The sequence below is a fragment of the Asparagus officinalis genome, chromosome 4, assembly GCF_001876935.1.
Source record: "Asparagus officinalis chromosome 4, Aspof.V1, whole genome shotgun sequence".
NCBI classification, from domain to species: domain Eukaryota; kingdom Viridiplantae; phylum Streptophyta; class Magnoliopsida; order Asparagales; family Asparagaceae; genus Asparagus; species Asparagus officinalis.
The window spans coordinates 31,459,223-31,478,886 of NC_033797.1; the positions used below are offsets into that span (position 1 = coordinate 31,459,223).

The following is a 19,664-nucleotide window of genomic DNA, read 5'->3' on the forward strand; positions in this document are numbered from 1 at the left end:
TGCTTAATTTTGCCACGTCACATATGTGAGGGTCATAAAGAGCAACAGAATAATCTGAGTAAACATTAACACCAAGAATTTTATTGGCTAAATTGGATTTACATCCTCCTATTAGGGTATCTAATGCATATAAGTTATTTCTTTCATCCATACAGAATACCGTGATATGTGTATAAATTGCAGTACACTTAACAAACTTGCAGGCCTATTTGCTCGAAAAAGAGAAGCTATACGTAGTATCACATTGCACTTGTAGAAAATTACAGGAGTACATGCAGAGGAAACCAAAATTCATCAGGTCAATTAGTCCATCATAGATGAAACTTCTGTTTGCTCGCACCGCGACCAACAAGAGGTGAGCTAAATGCATTCCTACTGATAAAGCACTGGTGACATTATGGCAGCTAGTCCAGATTTCTATTATCTTCACATTTGCGTTTCCGCAGGCAGGGAGAAGCAGTGCGAGGTAGTATTCCCATCAAGGTAAATATTAGTACGAATTGAGGATCCAACCCGATTTATTATGAACGTTGATCGCTATTTATTCTACCTAATCCAGGACCCTCCTTGCTGATAATTCAATACAAGTAGACAGATAGCGTGTCTGAGGCTTACAATTACATTTCACCGATTAGCTGCAGAAAAATAGCGTTACACAGGTGAACCAAAAAGTGTTTGCTCCAGTTGATTTACAAGGCTTGGTCCAATCTCAAAACTGTAAGCCAACAAGGGGACCCTTATAAATACAGGAGGAATTTCCTCAATGAAGAAGCGGGTTTTCCCACTTTCACCCAAAATAATAAAGCCCCCGACTCACATATAAATACTATACAGTACAAATTAATCTCCTGTTAATTATGAACGGGGTGCCGCCATCTGCTGCTTCCGGACCTTCTGCCCAGCCTTCACCATGCTGAAATACAATAACCAAAATATAACGAAATAAGAAGAGAAAACCAATCCATCACCATGGAGAATGAAGGGGAAAAAAAGCAGTGTTTCATGATTTGTTACCTAATGTCATGGGGAGTGATAAATATCCACTGAGACCCTTGTTCCACTGCAAAATCAATAAGTGTATCTAAGCTAATCTTTCGGCTCACTGCATCCTGTGGGGGAGATGATGAAAAGCCTGTGGTTTAGTATACAAATGACATCAGAAACTAACACAATTAACCTCAGACTACTAACCATGAAAACATCAAACTCATCCATTGCTCGGAAAGGTGCCTCTGTCATTTCATGAAGAGCCAATGCAAAGCAAAGGGTGGAAAAAGAGCGCTCTCCACCTGATTAACAAAAAAAACCCTAATATAAGGCTTCCTACACAAAGAAAATCTATGGCCACTATAAGTAACATGGACCAAATAGTGAAGATAAAAGCAGCAGAGAAAACCAATGGAGATAAGTGATGCACAAACAGGAGGCAGATTAGTAACCTGAAAGGCCTCTTGTATCTCGAACAGTGTTTCCAGAAGCATCTTGAGGCATCTTTACCTGTAACAAGGAAAGGAATCATAAATTCACAGCGCATCAGGAAAAGAGTGGAAATTTTAGTTTACCCATAAACAAATATGAGCACTAACGTGGTGCACAACATTAATTCGAAGCCGGAAATTATCCTCCATAAAAATCCAAACATGCAAGAGGTAGCTCACCTCTATAGAGAGGACCATCTTTTCATAATCCACCTTAATGTGGCCGCTCATACCTTTCTTCTTCAAGTGTCCATTAAACCTGGTAATGCAATAAATCTTGAATATTGTAGAAAATGTTACAGGAATCTAAAATGCAAATGGAAAGGAAGTAAAGAATAGCTCTAGACAAATCATAAACAATCCACAACAAATCTCTTATGCAAGCCCTGTCCCCCACCCACCCACACGAGAGAGAACCCAACACAGACAACCGACCCACCAGCAAGAAAAACCCTATGCACATCCACTCACATTTTGCCCACGCCCAATAAGAAAGAAGAGGAATTAAGTGGAGCAGCAAATAGTTTCTTGAAGAATTTGGTCATGGAATACACAAGTGAAGCAAGGTGCACATACTGCCAAGTTAATTGCCGCTTTAAAAGAGAAGCATTCCTCTGAAACTTGCTCCACCGCAAATCAAGTGCCTCCTGGCATGCCTGCAGCAAGCATGGGGAAAAAAGAAAAAGAAAAAAGAACTAAGATGCAAAAGACCAAGAATCAAAAAGGAAGACACGACATAGGCTATAAAAGTTTGTGCATTATGCAGTGAAGAGCTTCCTAATTATTTTTGTTTTTCCAGACAATTGGATGAACAAGATAGATCTAGCCAGATTGTCATTTCATTAAGGTTGAAAATGAAATAGAATATCATCCAAAAAGAGTCAAAATGCACAGGCTCAATATCTATACAACAAGTAATTGCTAGCATTAAAAAGTAAGGTTAAGCTCATCATCAAAGCCCTAAGATGCTAGTCTTACCATTGAGGAGCTAGGAACTTACAATTAACTTGTTACGGAAAGCTGAATACATTTGTTGTCTTTTTAAAATTTTACGCTCCTTTTTCTCATACATGACTCTGAGATCGTCAATGGATTCGTCATATCTGGAAAGAAAATTCAAATAAAGTTAACTACTATAAATGTACCCTCCAATCAGCAATATCGTTCAGCTGTGACCAACCTCATGTTTTCACGCTGAAGCCTCTGTTTCAATCTGTTTATCTTGGCACTAAAATGCTCTGGAGTATTACTAGCACAACCCCCTAAAGCCTCCACCTCGCACTCAGGACAGATAATTGAAGCCTTATCAAAGTTCTCCTGCACTTATATATGAAATAGTTATTATATGGATTCAAATAATCGAATATAATTATCCAAAAATTGCTATTAACAACCAAACCAAATGAAATCAAAGAATAAAAGATAATGTCTTTTCTCCTGAATTATGGGTGAATATTAAAGAACTAAGGTTTCAACAAAGTCAATGGAACCTAACTTTTTCCGTTCAATTTTATAAACTGATATTATTGTCATTGGTTGTAATACAACCCTTGAACAGAGGTTTGGGACCATAATATTCCTTGCTAAGAACAATTTCTAATTGATTTAAACATATTTTATCCGCAAGACTGCAAATTAGGACTTGGCACCTGATTTTACTTGTTATGTCTGTATAATTGCTTAATTCATGTTATAGAACTAGATGCGTGTAGATCATTAGATAACACTTTGAGATCAGATGAAAAAGCCACAAGCTTGAGAACCAGAAATGAAAAATGTTTCACTTGTAATACCTAAAAGACTGTGATCAGTTAAGTTTCACTAGTTGGATTGACTGAAACTTATTCAGCTTAACCCGAACCTAGGCTTCCAAGGGTGGACCCATCTATATCAAACTGGTGTCACGTGACACCAGTTTGATATGGGATGTATAAGATTCGCCCCCACTTATTTTCTTACCCAATCCCAGTAAAAAGAAAAACCCACTGTAATTTTTCCCATTAAAAAAACATTAACTTTCGGCCCTAACCCTCATCTCTGCCTTCTCTGATTCGCCGTCGCCAGAGGACCTCAAGAGCTCCGCTGGACCTATCTCCCCTTCTCTTCTTCCTCCTACTCCTTTAGTCCCCATGGCTCCGCCTTCTCGGCTCCTCTTTCTCATTCGCTGACTGCCTGATCCCAAGGCCTCTGACAACCTCTTCGTCCTCCGCCTCCTCAAGACCCGGCTCTCCTTCCCTTCTCCTCATGCACGACGCACCCTCCTTTGGCCCATAAAGTAAGTTATTGATTCTTTTTCTAATTTCTTACTTTCTGTAATATAATTTTATATGTGGAATTTAGGGTTTTCTTAGAAGTTTTAAATTTACAATATTTGATTTGGTACAAGTTTGATTTTCTCCTCAATCTTCACAATCATTTGAGATTGCAGTCCAGGGTTTTCTCTTGAGCTTCACTCAAGGAATCACATTTTGACATTAATTTAAGTAATTTTGGGTTATGTTTATTGCATAAGCTTGATCTTCTTTTGCTTTTATTTATTTGTAAGAGAATCATCAAATTAAATTTTTAATGTTTGTGGTATCTAATTATAATCTAATTTACTTATTATCAGTTTCGATATGAGTTTTGATATGAGGCGCTATTTTAAAAGAGCAATCGAGTGTAGACCTTCATCATCTCAACCTGTACAAGAGCCTTCACGCCCTTGAGGAAATATATCTAGTGCGATTGATGGTTCTAATCCTAATATCGATGTCATAAAATCCTCAAGAAGAGTTAAGTTGAATGCTCTTCCGGTTGATCCTGGAGAGCGATCAACAATCGAAAACTATCATCCAAATGATCATGATATAGTAAGGAGTGCATCTTCAAAAAGGCCATTATAAACCTCGTACTCATAATTTCCAACGAACTAAATTTGGGGAAAAGATGTGCCAGTTCAATGTGGATTGGTTACATGAATTTCCATATTGGTTGGAGTATAGTGTAAAAGAAGAAGTTGCTTTTTGCTTATGTTGTTATTTATTTAAATCTTAAATTGCAAGTCAATGTGGAGTAAATTCTTTTGTTCATGGAAGATTTAGGGGTTGGAACAAGAAAGCACGATTAGAAGCTAATGTTGGAAAATGTGGTAGTGCACACAATGTAGCCGTTCAAAAGTGTCAATATTTGATTAAGCAGCCTCAATCTATCCAATACGCTTTTGATAGGCAAACGGAGGAAGCGAAGAGTGAGTATAGAGTTCATCTGGAGGCATCTACTGATTGTGTGAGATTCTTGCTAAGGTAAGAGTTATCATTTCGTGGTCATAATGAATATGAAGGCTTAAGCACTAGGGGAAATTTTCTTGAACTTTTGAAGTTTTATGCGGCTCACAATGAGAAAGTGAGTGGTGTTGTCTTGTCTAATGCTCCTGAAAATCATCAAATGGTTGCTCATTCTATTCAAAAAGATATTGTATATGCTGCTGCAAAAGAAACTTGCAAGGCCATAATTGCAGAAATAGGTGATGACTTCTTTGGTATTTTAGTGGATGAATCTGCTAACGTGTCACACAAAAAGCAAATGGCAGTGACTTTGCGTTATGTTGATGAAAGAGGATTTGTCATGGAGTGAGTTATTGGGATTGTTCATGTGACAGATACTTCAGCTGTGTCGCTTGGAATTGCACTCGATACTTTGCTTGCAAAACATTAATTGAGTTCATCAAGAATGCGTGAATAAGGTTATGATGGGGCGAGTTATATGCAATGGAAGTTTAATGGTTTGATGGCTTTGATCACGAAATAGAGCAAATCTGCATATTGTGTTCATTGTTTTGCTCATCAATTGCAAACTAACACTCATTGTTGCAAAGAACCATTTTGAATTAATGATTTCTTTGACGTGTTTGCTCGTTTGTTGAATGTGGTTGGAGGTTCTTGTAAACGTAAAAAATAAAACTAGAGAAAAGCAAGCAGAGCAAATTGCTAAATTACAAAATGAAGAGCTTGAAAGTGGGCGAGGGTTGAATCAAGAAATAGCTCTTAAAAGGCCAGTTGATACTCGTTGGGGATCTCATTATGGGATGCTATTGAATTTGATGGCTATGTTCTCTTCAATTGTTTATGTACTTGAAGATGTTGAAGAACATGGTACAAATCAATATCAACATTAGAGAGGTGTGAAGCACATCGTCTCTAGGAATTATTAGAGACATTTGATTTTGATTTTTTGCTTACATTTAATGTTCAAAACATTGGGGATCACGAATGAGTTGAATTTGGCTTTGCAAAGGAAAGATCAAGGCATCGTAAATGACATGGTACTTGTTGAAGTAGCAAAGCAAATATTACAACAAATGAGAGATGAAGGATGGGCCACTCTCTTGAATGAAGTTCATGTATTTTGTAACAAACATGAGATTCTTATTCCAAATATGGAAGATGCTTGTGATAAAGGAAGACCACGCAAAGCTTCACAAGGCACCAATCTACACCATTATCAAGTTTACCTATTCTATTCGGTGATGGATATGCAAATTCAAGGGCTTAATGGCCGTTCTAATGAGAAGAGCACTAAGTTGCTTCTTTGTATTGCTTGCTTGAGCCTCAATAATTCATTTAGTTCTTTTAATGTGGAGGAGTTGTTTAAATATCTGAATTCTATCCATGTGAATTCTCCGATTTTGAGATCTTGGCACTTAAGAATTAACTTGACAATTATATTGTTTATGTGCATAGAGAGAAAAGGTTTACTAATCTGAAGGGAATAGGTGATCTTTCAAAAAAATGGTGGAGACTAAAAAGCATGTCTATCCTTTGGTTTATTTGCTTTTGAAGATGGCACTGATTTTACTCTCGACTACGGGAACCGTGGAAAGAGTTTTTTCTGCAATGAAGTTGATAAAAAACAGGTTGCAAAATAAAATGAGTAACGATTGGCTCAACAATTGCTTACTTGCATATATCAAGAAAGATGTATTTGATAGCGTTACTAATGATGCGGTTACGTACTTTTTTCAAAATATGAAACCCCATCAAGGACAATTATAAGTTTTCTAATTATTAATTATATAGCGACACAACTTTCTGAAAATCCTAGATCCACCACTGCAGGCTTCACAGTTCACTTGCTCCTAAAATTCATCTAATCTGACTGGGTCGAAAATCTGCTGTAGAAGCCCAAGAACTTGGGACAATAGACCATATATACCTTGTACAAAACTACCCAACTCCAAAGTGTATGTCTTGTTTTGGATAATCCAGCTTAAAGATCAATCAGAAGTAGATGAACTTTAGTTTTTCAGTCAAAATGCTGAATGCTTTAATAACAAAATATGAACAGCAAAAAAAAGAAGGGAAAAAAAACCAAACTAGAGACTAGACCAATGAAATTTCCTAGATTACTAAATTATAGTTCGAAGTATTTACATATCTCCTGCAAGTAGTACAACACATCTAACAACATAACTATTTAAAAGACCTATAACATCCGGAGCATCATTCTATAGGCATCAATAAAATAGGCTTCTAGATAACAGAAACAGGTGTTGAATTAAAGACAAAATAGACAAGAAAAAGCAGAGCTAACATACTATAGAAAACTTAAACTAAGGTCAAGCTTATAGAAGTGAAGGAACACTTTCTTCAGGATTCATGATGAGATTTTTTCCCCCCAAAATAACATTACATGGTCTTTGATGTGCTTTCTACATTCATGTACATTACTTTTAAGGTTGAATTTAACTCACTTGAAAGTCAACACAGCTTAAGTGCATCTACATGAATCTCTGAACAATCCAATGTCTAGAGAAGTGTTAAAACTTAAAACTCTATCCTGTTTAGTACATCTTTTGAAATATTAAATGTCCAGCTCAGGTCAAGCAAGGCAAGTAAAAAGGTGTGTGATGCAGGCTATAGTGCCTAGATCAACAGGGTTTCAAATAAGCATATAAAGAGCGACTAACCTGACGGTTACGATGTAGTTCCTCGTAATGTTCCTCTGCTGCTTTAATGTCAGGCAGAACCTTATTATTCATTACACCTTCATAATGGACCCTCTCCTGCATAAGGAAAAATGAAATTAGGTAGAAAATAGGTAAGATCTTAAGCATCAAGAGCGTGAAGTAGATAGCATAATTTGATAAACTTACTGCTTCTGCGGCACGGAGTTCTTCTTCAGTCACTAACAACTCATGCTCTGCTCCTTCAATGGCATCAATTTCTCCTTTTGCCGAATCTGCATTTCATCAAAGAGCATTAAGTAGACAGGCATACACTACCAGAAAGCTGTCTGTTGATGATGCAGAGCTTCACCCAGTACATATTTAAGAAGCGATGGCCATGATCAATCATATACATGTCCATATATGTGCAAAGAAGTCAAATGAGACACATTAGTTTTCAATCACACAACCATCAAAAACCCATCTTCTACTAAGGTATTCAAATAAGAAAAACAACATATTAACCAGGACGCAAGTACTATTTTCTAGGTGGGTTTAAGATTAACTAGCCACCAGCTAGGAATTTGACCATGAGATCTAGCTACAGTTCTACATCTGCATTTAGCCTATGAGTAGGCTTCCTTTCATAATGTGATTCTTTAGCTGAAAGCTACTTTACCTGGGTACTTCTATGTAAAGCCGTACCATTACCCGACACATACCTGTACTCATATCCGTATCCAAACTCTGAGGACACTCCTAGAAAATATGCATACATTTATCTGGGCATGTACTCAATTATACAATACATGTTTTAATTTAAAACACTTAATCATACACTTCTTGAACATATATCCTAAAATCCACATCCACTTCCTAAAACTCATTGGACATAAGCCGGAATCTGAACTCATGATTTTAAATGGTCACTTGGGTGTCTAGTTGAAAAATAAGTGGTCTTCCAATTTATAATCCACATAATAAAAGAAACATAAAAATCTTATAAGAATATTAATTCTCGCGACACATGAATGAACAACAATATTGATTTCATGTAAATTATTAATTCCAATATTAATATATATATATATGTGTGTGTGTGAATATAAATATTTATATAGCCATGTCCCTGTAGCCTACCTTTACAAATTTTCCGTGTCCCGTAACCGTAACCGTAACCGTATCCATACTCATACCCGTACCCGTATCCATGCTACACAGGATGAAAGCATAGGATGAAAGTATTAGAACCATTTCATATCTAATTTCAAATTTTCAGTGGGGTTCACACAAAAACCAGCCATTTAAAAAAAAATGATAATGTCCTTTAGTTAAATACAGTATCCAACATAAGAATTATATTAAATATTTTCTCAATTATTTTGGTCAAGATTTTCCAACATGAGTTGTTTCCTTGCCATAACGTATGTGCTTGGGCATGTTATCCAACATGAGAACCACCTTTAAATTCATTTTCAAGTGGATAATTGTACGTCACGTGCCCGAGGATGTTCAAGCTTTGCGTTTGTTTCTTTTCTTTTAAGTTCAGCTTTTCTTCTATTGTAGGCAGTTGAAGATTATCTTGGGGCGCAATGTGGCAGAACACTGATCCAGGCAACTATATGATGGAAATGTTTGGATATTTGGATTAATGATCGTGGAAAACCCAAGGGGCAGTATATGAATTTGAAATTTACAGATGACTGTCAAAACCCAAATGAACAAATTGAAACAAGTGCAAAAAAAATTTCCCTGATACATATTTTTTCACTTCAGACTTCAACTTTTCATCCGTTAGAATTAATTTTTCTTTCAATCTGAGTTTTAGGATCCAAATATAAAATTTTCAAGAGTACAATCATGTATGCGTGCACAATAGCAAACAGTTCACCAGATGGATGGGTAAGGGAATGCAAATCATGCATGCATGCAGTGAAACACTTTGAACGTTGTGTACATTTGTTGATAACTGATTTTAAAACGAAGCAATAATATCTTCGAAGGAAATATTTCTTACCACATAAGCTCTCAAAAGACTTCTTTAGATCATTGGCTTTCTCTTCTGCCAAGGTTTTCCTAACATGTATTTTCTCAAGTAACAATTCCTTCCCTTGTATATCATCTTGTATTTGCTGGAAGAAGAAGAATAATAACAAAATAACTCATAAAAGAGAGAGGAAACGTTGCAACTTTTAATATGAGCAGTTCAAGAAATGAGATTCATAAGAACAGACCGAGATTTCTTCATAAAGCTCCTCAACATTAGCTGTCTGATCAATGTGTCTTTCAGCGGCATAAGCATTCTGCATATCCCTTAAAGCAAGTTTCTTCGACATCATAGGCCTTTCTTCATGTATTCTTTGCCTCTGGCATGAAAAAGTAATAGCATAAGACAATGGAAAGATGTTAAAATGTTATTATAGATCCTTACCTTGAGACTCTGTGCTCTGCCTTCAAGATTTTGAAGTGCTTCCTGAGCATCTCGTTTCCTCCCTCTACCTTCTTGAATAAATTCTTGTACCTTGTAGATTTCCTTCCTAATATCAGAAATTTGATCATCTATTGAGCCACATAAGCGGCCAGCCCTCGCCCTCTTATTTGGAGGAAGAGTCGTTTGCACAGAGCCACGACAAAACCTGGAAGACCATGAAAGACAGGAATCTGTTAGCTCAATTTGAAAAAGATTACATGCATATTTACCAAACAAAAAATATGTAGATTTCATGGCCAATGATTTATATTAGGTCATGGTTAGGTTAAAATGACTAGTATGACATAGACTATTACTGATGACAACTTCCATGAAGCCAATTCATTATCTTGTTGCTATTTGCTAAGGCGCTGCCTTGTATATGCAACACATTTAAATTTCTAGAAATTTAAATTCTAGAAATCGAATTGTTATTGCCATGAGGAGAAAATTCTATGCCCTTGTGGAACTTTTCACACCTCGGTCCCACGAGCACGTTGGAGCAATGAAAGAACCCACTGAGCGCAGCATGTTGTTTGGCTCAAATAACAGTCAAAATTGGCTAGCTAATGTTACACTTTACTCCCAAAACCCATCATTTAAATTCGCTCAAACTCTTATCAATTTTCTAATGTGGGACTAAATTAGTGGGGACATCACAATCACCCCATCTTAATGGGCGACGTCCTCGTCGCAACACTACAAAGGCTATTACAAGATCACCACCTGATGTGAAATCTAGACGTGGCTTCCACTACACTCTCCGGATGTAGCACGCAATCCCACATAGCACTAAGTTCCACAGTTCCAACTTGCTAACTGCTCTGATACTAATTGTCACGCCTCAGGCCTACAAGCTCATTAGGGCAATGTAAATCGTGAGGCCCACTGAGTGCAACATGTTTGGCTCATACCACCGCCTAAATTGGCTAGCCAATGTTGGACTTGACTCTCAAGACCCATCATTTAAGCTCATACCACCGCCTAAATTGGCTAGCCAATGTTGGACTTGACTCTCAAGACCCATCATTTAAAGCCTCCCAACCTCTATCAATTTTCTGATGTGGGACTAACTGAGTGAAAGAATCACAAAATTGGTCCCCACCACTATGCAAGCGAATGAATATATTGATAAAAGGGCACACTTTCTGATTATCACAATATCCGTTTTGAAAATAAAGTTTACTGTGACTAATTGATCAAACTACCAAAAATGACCTTTGAGGCACTGAAGCTTTTCTTCTAATGCAAATTAATTCAGAGTGATAAAAAAGTAGTGGATATGCTGCCTCTTGCATCTTGTTTGGTACGTGGGAATCAGATCAAGTGAGAATGGAATGGAGCAAGGAATAGAAGGAAATGAGTGTGGGAATGGAATGCTCATTCCATTCTCACGTTTGGGTGTGATTAGAGAATGAAGTGGGAATGAAAATCTTTTTATTTTTGCTAGTAATAATTACTAAATTATTTGGGAATATTAGGAATCTATTTTAATTTTTTTCATTATCGCTTAAAGTGGGAATGCACATTCCCTAACAACTCATTGGGAATGCTCATTCCCAGAAATTGTGGGAATGAATGAGAAGTGAGAATGTGCATTCTAGCTTCCAAAATGATGACAAGTTTGGTATGCATGAATGGGAAGTGCAGATGAGCAATTTATTGCCACTCATTCCCACAAACCATTAGAGTTTCACTTCTAGACTTCTAATTCAAATTTCTAACTCTGGAGGCTGGACACACCCTATCCCACCCCTTGTCACAGATTACTTTCAATGTCTTAAAAGTGGCTAGAAGAAGCAAAAAAATTTGGATAGGCCAACCACTAAACAGAGGTGTAGACATCCAGTGCATTTAAATAGTCAAAATTTATCCTGACAATTCGTACATTATGCAGGCAATTTCCTACTAACAAAGCATCTTAATAGAAAATAAGTAATAGACGGAGAAAAGAAAAGTGTAAAATTTTAGGGTGAACTTACTATTTGTTGGACCATAGTGATCAACAGTGTTAAAGGGGTACAGGTGGAGAGGGTGGGAAGGAGGGGAGGGAGCGGGGTGGGTGGATGGGTGTGGGGGGTGGTACAAGTCAGAAGACGTGCTGCAGTCCACTCAATATGATCCTATAAAGGTGTACAAAATCAGGAAGATACATGTGATTACTTTCACTTATATTTGTGTATCTGTACGATGAGGGGCAGGAACAACAAAAAAGAAATAGAAATAGAAGATCATAATTTTGACCTATTAAGTAGAAGATCTGAAAATCTTTTCTACGCATTGAAGTCCAATACCTAAGACTCCCCTTCGCTGGAGCATGAAATCTTCTCTCACAGAGATAACACAGATCTTCAGAGGCAGACATGAAAAGAACATTTTCCCACTAGCAGCAAATGATTTGATACAACACTTCAATGAGACAATGACGCTATTCATTTATAAAAAATAAGATGAAAACATAAAAGTAAAAAAAAGAAAAGCACAGAAAGTATTTGCATAAAAGTTCCCTTATGTGCATATGCATTAAAATCCCCTTAGTGAAGTTCTGTATAACAACAACATTTATCAGTTTAAATGAACAGATAAAAAAAGAATGTCTAAAGAAATGAGATTTGCACATATCAACAGTAATATCTTACATTCTATATCCATCAGAGGTGTAAACCTCCTTCAAGTTTCGAATTCTTTGTTCAAAGGCAACAGCTTTGCCCATTTCATAGTCTTTGACAAGAACTTGTCTCTCCGCATTACCCTACAGGAAAGGAAAAAACAATGAATAAGACATACATGGAGGAACATATAGATGATACACACATACACATCTTAGGATTTTCTGAAATTAACATTCATCATATGGTAAACCATCCCTTCTCAGTAATAAGTTACAGTGTTCTCCATTACAAATGTATATGTGTGTGTATTTTAAGTATGCATATACAATGTGTATGCATTTATGTATTAAGGGGTGTGCGCATGCGCGCGTGTATAGTATCTGGCAATAGATACATACATATACACAAATTACACACATACAGAGAGACTTGGCTACTTCTACAAGGAATTAAACCCATATCTTCCTGTCAAAATCAATGTATAACAATTCATATGCAAGATCCTCTCATAAACTAAACCATTTAGAGTACAAAAAACCTCTTTTTAAAAGTTCTTTTACCCATGGACTAACAAATGCAAAAATGAATGACATAGTAAGTTGGTTAGAACCTAACAAAAAATTTGTTCTGTGCAGGCTTTTAAGTGTTTAGAATGCATGAAATGTATTAGACAGAAAGTCTCCATGCTCAAAAATATAGATCTAGGAGGTGTTTGGTTCTATGTAACTATATTTGTAATAAAAATACCTCGCATGCAACTGTAGTTGCAGCCATTGTTGCACGTGGTTCAGTAGTTGAAGTTAAATATCTTTGTTTCAAATTTAAAACTTTGAAGCGTGCAGCTGCAGTTACAGTTATTTTTTATTTGTCACTTGTCCTCTTTTACAACAATATGTTTTCCTATCAAATATATAATAATTACAAAGTAAAGAATAATATTTAAAGAAGATTTTAAATAACAAGATGTTTTCTACCCAACTTAAGACGACAATAAAAAATAGGTAAAGAAGATTGTTAATAATTAATGATGAAGTAGAATGAAGTTGAGATATTGAGTAAAACATGGATTAAATAAACACATTTAATGATTTTATTCCTTCAAAAATATCAAATGTTTTATTACGATATGTAATGGAATTTTCATCATACTTTAATCGTAATTGTCTCAAATGCAACAACTTCAAAACTCTCCATACACTCTTCAAACCTCCCATAAACTGCTTTTGATGCTGTGTAAACTCAAGAATTCTTGTTTATTCAGATGATACAATCCTAAACTTAACCACCATTAGAAAAATTGGGAACCCGCCACAAACTAGCAGTTAATATTCAACAGCATATGGCCCTCTGATTATCATAGTTTTACGAAGTTGACACCAAAATACTTGGCATGAATCAAGGTTTGAGACCCAGTCACAATACTTATTTGTTTGAGGAGAATTTTCAATTTTGAGTTGTTCTCTATAATCTTGCCTGGTTTGATATAAACAAGCAATGATGATGATCATGACCCTGATAACAGGTTATCCTTGCTGACAAGGAAACAAGGGAGATGCTAGACATTAAGCTTCCGTCTCAAGACAACATAATCTTAAAGAAACACATATGTGGTGGTTGTTCTTTTTCAAATGATAGACAAGTCAAACTAACCAAGCAATTACATGAAAACTTTTTTGTGCCCTTTCAAAGTCTTCAACAATATAGGTATTATATCAAATCATAAGGAGACTAACCATATCGACCAAAACATTCATGACAGTAGGGTTCTCAGTATGTATAACAGAAAGAGTTGTTGGATGATTAGTCGATGGTAAATCATGACTAGGAATACTCAACCTGCAAGATTAGAAATGATATTACTGAGAAAATTTATTGATCTCAAAGTAGAGATAATATACTGCGCTACAAGAAAAGGATGTTCAACCCTATAGTAAAAAAGTAATATGTGGGGAAAATTCAGACCGTGGCATTGAAAAATCATAAATAATGATTTGAAGATTCTGGTAACGTGCTTCTCTTGCACAAGCTCGTAAAGCAAGAGAATCTTTATGATTAGTAACGATAAAGGCATCTAACAATCTTCCAATAGCGCAATCAACTGCTAGTGCCCAGCTGTCGCCGTTGACCAGTGTCTGCGTCACAGAACAATTACACTCCTTTAGGAGCTCATGGAAGAATAGGAATTTTTCATTCAAGCAATTAAAAAACAAGGACATAACAAGAGAAAAGACGGGAACAAGTTTGGCTTGTATTAACATCAGAAACATTTCAAACATTTTCATTGCAGATGAAACTCACTTTGTAATGCTCCTAATGCGAGTCTAGGAATATTAACAAAACAAGTATTTATAACAGAATTCATCACAGCAAGTTCAATCGAATGAAACGAACAAGAAGTTTCTCCAAAACATACAAGCATTGAAATAGTTACTACAGCCAGCAACTCACTTCATTTACACTCAGTACAAAACATATTGGACAAGAAAAATAATAAACATAATGTCATTACCCCAGCACAAAGTCCGACACAATTTGTGATCTAGGAAAAACATCTAGAACAAAGTAGCTACAACAATCTCTGAAGGAATTGGATAGAATACAATCTAAGCTCGTTTCTAGATCCATCTTTCCCTGGTAATCTAGGAATAATTGTAAAATATGTCCAAATCTTGAAATATGCAGAAGAAGCAAAGTCATGTCCAAATCTGCATTTTTTCACACTATAGACAACAAACAATTGTATATTAACATTATTGTACGAATACCAACTTAAGCATATGTAACATCCAAACACTGGGTTCATCAAAACATACATCATGTTACAATTATATATGTGATTCGTGTATTATATCAGGTTGATCTTCCATTAGATGTATTTACCTTAAACAAATATGGCTTTTCTTAATTTGATCCATTCCTGCACTCATTTATAGCAAATTGGATGTAAGCTTTTGCACCTAATTGATATCTGGATTTATATACATGCCTGCACTATCAATGAGTATAAGACAATTAAACATATCCTACAAAGCAGATGCATGCCAGATTAGGTTCTATATCCATGTTAACACAGTCCTAAACATGCGCATGCGTCTACTATGGAACACAGTGGTGGGATCTTCCCACTCATGTCCAAAGGAGAAGTGCTCCCAAACTTGCCTCGATTTCAAATTCAATGCCTACTGCCCAATACTGGACATCCCACTTAACATTCTTCAAGGGCTCCACATTTTCTGTCCTCGCTTTTCTCTCTTATCTACCTTCTCTCTCCAAACCCAAAAACCTCTCATTCCTGTGTCGCTCTGACTTCCTTAATTGCTCTAGGGACAACTCTGCTCCAGCATCGATGAAGACGTTCTGTGGGTTATCTTGAGGCCGCAACGACTACAATCACGCTCCAGAAACAGCTTTGTTAGTCTTTAAAACTTTGTCGAGTTTCTCATGATTCCACATTTCCATATGTCCTGAAGAGGCCACAACAGTGTGGATAATCTTCGAATCTCCTAAAAATTGTAAGCAATTTAAGTTATTTGAGTTTTAAGGTTTTGAGGATACTTCTAATTTGATAAGTGGTTAAAGATTGGTGAGAAGTTTTTTGGAATTTGTTTGTGTTCAATTTTCCTATTTCCAATTATAAACTCATAATTTTTTTCCCTTGATTATGTTCCATCCATACCATGAACTATGCAGAAAATGATCTAGTGGTGCGAAAGGGCAACAAAACAATTTAGGTACTACAGTGTCACTCTAGATCCTTTTATAAATAATAGGATGAAACAGTATATAAGGATGATAAGAAAAGCTTCCTTCTACGCACCACGTGAGCTCCAATTGGGCCAATGGGTGGGCTCTTAAATTTTCGGTGATGTCTCTCAATAATTTGTAAGAGGTAGAGTACCTTTTCACCTCCAAATGCCGTGACCTGAAATAAGATGGCGAAAAACCTTATCCATACATGAACATACAAAGTCATCCACCTCAATTATTAAGGCTCATGCAGAAGAAAGCTGTAACCTATGCATTACCCACAAAAGAGAATGAGAATGAAAAATGTCTCTTGTTGAATGTCAACGGACCTTGTTAGTTTGCCGTTGTTGAAGCTCACAACTGTATGAATGTAGATCCCGATGCTTCCTTTCACATTCATCAATCTACAATATGCCATTTTTTTTTTGTTACCAAGAATGGGAAAACAGTGTACGTAAGAATTTTCAGCTATTTAGATCATAACTTCATATAAGTTGTTGAAACAAGATGATAGAGAAATGGCATAAAGTCCACCCAAAGCCTTCATATGAAATGATATGCCAGAAGCACGCATATGTGAAGGGAAAAAAATTAGAAAAACTAGGCAAGACTACAAAATCCATGTGTCTTGTTAATAAGCAATTAATGAAGCCAAGGTTCTGAAAATGGTGCTGAATCATGGACCATCAAAAGTAAAAGGTTCATCACATTCGTAGAGGTTACAACCACTAACCACTTTCTGATCACACTACCATGTACGTTAATAATAAACAAGCTTCCATCAAAATCATAGAGTTGAGAGAAGCCACTATTTCTCCAGCTTCCATTTCCAACGATGTTTAATCCTAAGAATTCATAGAAAATTAGGCAAAGAAGAGAAAGCAGAATAATTTCCGGAGTAAGGAGTAAAGCAAGAACTAAGATTTCTTCAAGCCACTATTTAACAGTGTTGTAAAGAAGCATCTCCCAAGGTGCTTAAGCTGATTGCCAAAAGCAGAATCCCCCAAGCTGCTGCATTTATTGCAGAAAAAACTAATGTTGGATTTCCATTATAAAAATAGCTCCATAACCTTGAATATTTAATCCTTATTACAATTTATATGAGAGCACCGTGTGTAACAAATAGCTAATAGATGTTGCTTGTGACTTAAGAACTTTCCTATAATTGGTTGACATAAAGATGTTTGTCATTAAGCTTCATAAGAACCTCCTCAACCATTTGTATTAGCAGCTATTTAGATGCCTAAGCAACTGCATAAGCATCCAGCAGTATTAGCAGCTTTGATCTTCTTTAACCGGTTCTTTCAAAGTATTGTTCACTTAGGAGTGGTACTATGACTTTGTCCACAGAAAAGTAATATAAACCATCACCTAAATGACCTTGCTCAAGAACTCGATTAGGACTACATGCGTCGATATTTGCACTATGTCACCTAAAAATTAAAATCACTGGTCGACAAATCAGTACAAGGATTTGCCTTCAACGTAAAATTAAACAAACCACTATAGCAAAAATTTGAAACTGATATGTCCCATTTCCTTCATGAGAACCAAGAAAAGGTGGGGGATGGAAAATAGATTGGCTTAACTACAAAAAGTAAAACGGAAAAGTAAAAGATACTCAAACAATCTGATTCTGTAGAAATATAGTTGCCAAATAACCTAGGATTACCATGATTATCAATATCTAATCCATACAGCATAAAACAAGATGATTAATTCAATAACAAAACATATCAGAGAATCTGGTCATTAAAGGCTAACCTCTTTATCAATATCTCTTATAGCATTTCTTGCAGCTGCTAAGCTTTCTGATATTGCATTTTCCTCCTCCTGCAGCCTGATAAAAATTCAGAAAAAAACAATTGTGAAGTGGCAATAACCAGGAGAAAGGAACAATGTGCGACCATTCCTTGGAAATTTGCAGACACTAAAAAGAAAAAAAAGAAAAATGAATGACCTTCTGACACTTTTGTCAGCTTCATTGATCTCATCCTCAAGTTTCTTTATTCGTTCCTCAATTTCATATTCCTCAGCCTTCAGAATGAAAGGAACAAGTTAACAAGAGGGTCCAAGAATACAGTACAAGTCACTACAAAGTCATAGCTGCAGGTACTACCATACTTCAGAAGTATCCAAAGTTAAGCAAAGTGCAAACTATCATAAATTCTCTACAGCCGCATACAGGACATGCTGAAATCACGCATATCAAAATAACATCATAAATAGTTCCAGTGGATTAAGTCTGTTTACACGGACTAGAGGCCAAAAAGCAATTGGAAAAGACCTGAAAAATTAACAGAGAACTGTCTTGTGATTAATTTGGCCACCATTTGAACGAAAGCAGCAAACTTAGAGTAAGTATCCTCGCACCAACTGAGGGTAGAAGCTGTTTAGCATAATAGTCAAAAGAAAAAATGTGGCAAGCACTGAGCAGCAACCCTTTCTTTCAGCTCTAAAAGTGCTTGCAACTATATCATTTACTTTTTGACATTTTCCATTATAAACCAGGAACTAAAGCATATATATTGGCAAGATATAAAACCTTTCAGTGTCCCTACAAACCTTAATCCCCATCTTAATATATAAACAATCTCCATTATCAACAAACTCCATTTAATTTTAAGGAAACAGAAGCTACCTAATTAAAAACCAAGTTTGAATGCAACGTTAGTCTGCTTAAAGTGACCCAAAGAGGTCCGACCCCTGCCGCGCATTGTGGGAGCATTGTGCACCAGGCTGCTCTGTTTCCACTTTACCTCAAAGCTGATCAATACTTAGAGCCATTTGTCAGACTTCCAGACTTCTGAAGATGGTTAGTAATAGTATCACCAGGTTGACATTATTTTAACCCAATCCCATACCATTTATGAATAAAAATTTGATATTTATACCTCCATTTACCCTAACATGCTATTTACGCGTTGTTTGCGGATTTTAGCATATTTCAGCAGTTCATTCTTTTTTCTCATATGACTTCTTAGATTTTGTTAATTAAATCTGCAAGTTCCTACAGATTGTATCTTCCTTGAAGAGCTCCTGGAATCAACACTCAAGATTTAGACCAGACAGATAAAGGAAAATCCATTACTATAGTATAAGCCACATCTACAGAAATTACCACCTCTGCAATTCCTAACAAGTGAAGGAGAAAATGACTAACTTTACTCCTTAAAGAATCATAAGACTCATTTCAATATAAGAAATGGTTGTAACGAGGAGAAAACCAATTAGAACTTCAGACTTTTATGAATTAAAACTCCTGGTTTGATCATGAATTTGATGAAAGAATTAGTGGTGTAACTTGATGGAACTTACTTCCTCTAGAAGACAAATCTCAGATATGTACTATATAAAGGTCTATAAAGTACATATGTAAATTGTTACACGTAAGGAGCTATGATCTGATTTAATAGTGTGCACAGTACTTC

General features: G+C 36.1%; 1 protein-coding gene across 1 annotated transcript in view; it reads right to left on the reverse strand.

The window, feature by feature from the left end:
* Positions 473-19,664, reverse strand: part of LOC109837106 (structural maintenance of chromosomes protein 6B-like) — a 42,176-nt gene continuing 22,984 nt past the window's right edge. The window contains exons 9-28 of the mRNA XM_020405195.1: positions 18,194-18,270; positions 17,998-18,073; positions 16,563-16,637; positions 16,304-16,408; positions 14,449-14,618; positions 14,220-14,322; positions 12,514-12,626; positions 9,836-10,040; positions 9,639-9,770; positions 9,422-9,536; positions 7,612-7,697; positions 7,426-7,521; positions 2,659-2,795; positions 2,479-2,581; positions 2,055-2,134; positions 1,659-1,737; positions 1,440-1,497; positions 1,192-1,289; positions 1,015-1,109; positions 473-913 (exon numbers count right to left, since the gene is read on the reverse strand). Coding sequence (XP_020260784.1) covers positions 856-913; positions 1,015-1,109; positions 1,192-1,289; positions 1,440-1,497; positions 1,659-1,737; positions 2,055-2,134; positions 2,479-2,581; positions 2,659-2,795; positions 7,426-7,521; positions 7,612-7,697; positions 9,422-9,536; positions 9,639-9,770; positions 9,836-10,040; positions 12,514-12,626; positions 14,220-14,322; positions 14,449-14,618; positions 16,304-16,408; positions 16,563-16,637; positions 17,998-18,073; positions 18,194-18,270 — 2,061 coding nt within the window. The 3' untranslated portion in view covers positions 473-855. The remainder of the gene's footprint in view (positions 914-1,014; positions 1,110-1,191; positions 1,290-1,439; positions 1,498-1,658; positions 1,738-2,054; positions 2,135-2,478; positions 2,582-2,658; positions 2,796-7,425; positions 7,522-7,611; positions 7,698-9,421; positions 9,537-9,638; positions 9,771-9,835; positions 10,041-12,513; positions 12,627-14,219; positions 14,323-14,448; positions 14,619-16,303; positions 16,409-16,562; positions 16,638-17,997; positions 18,074-18,193; positions 18,271-19,664) is intronic.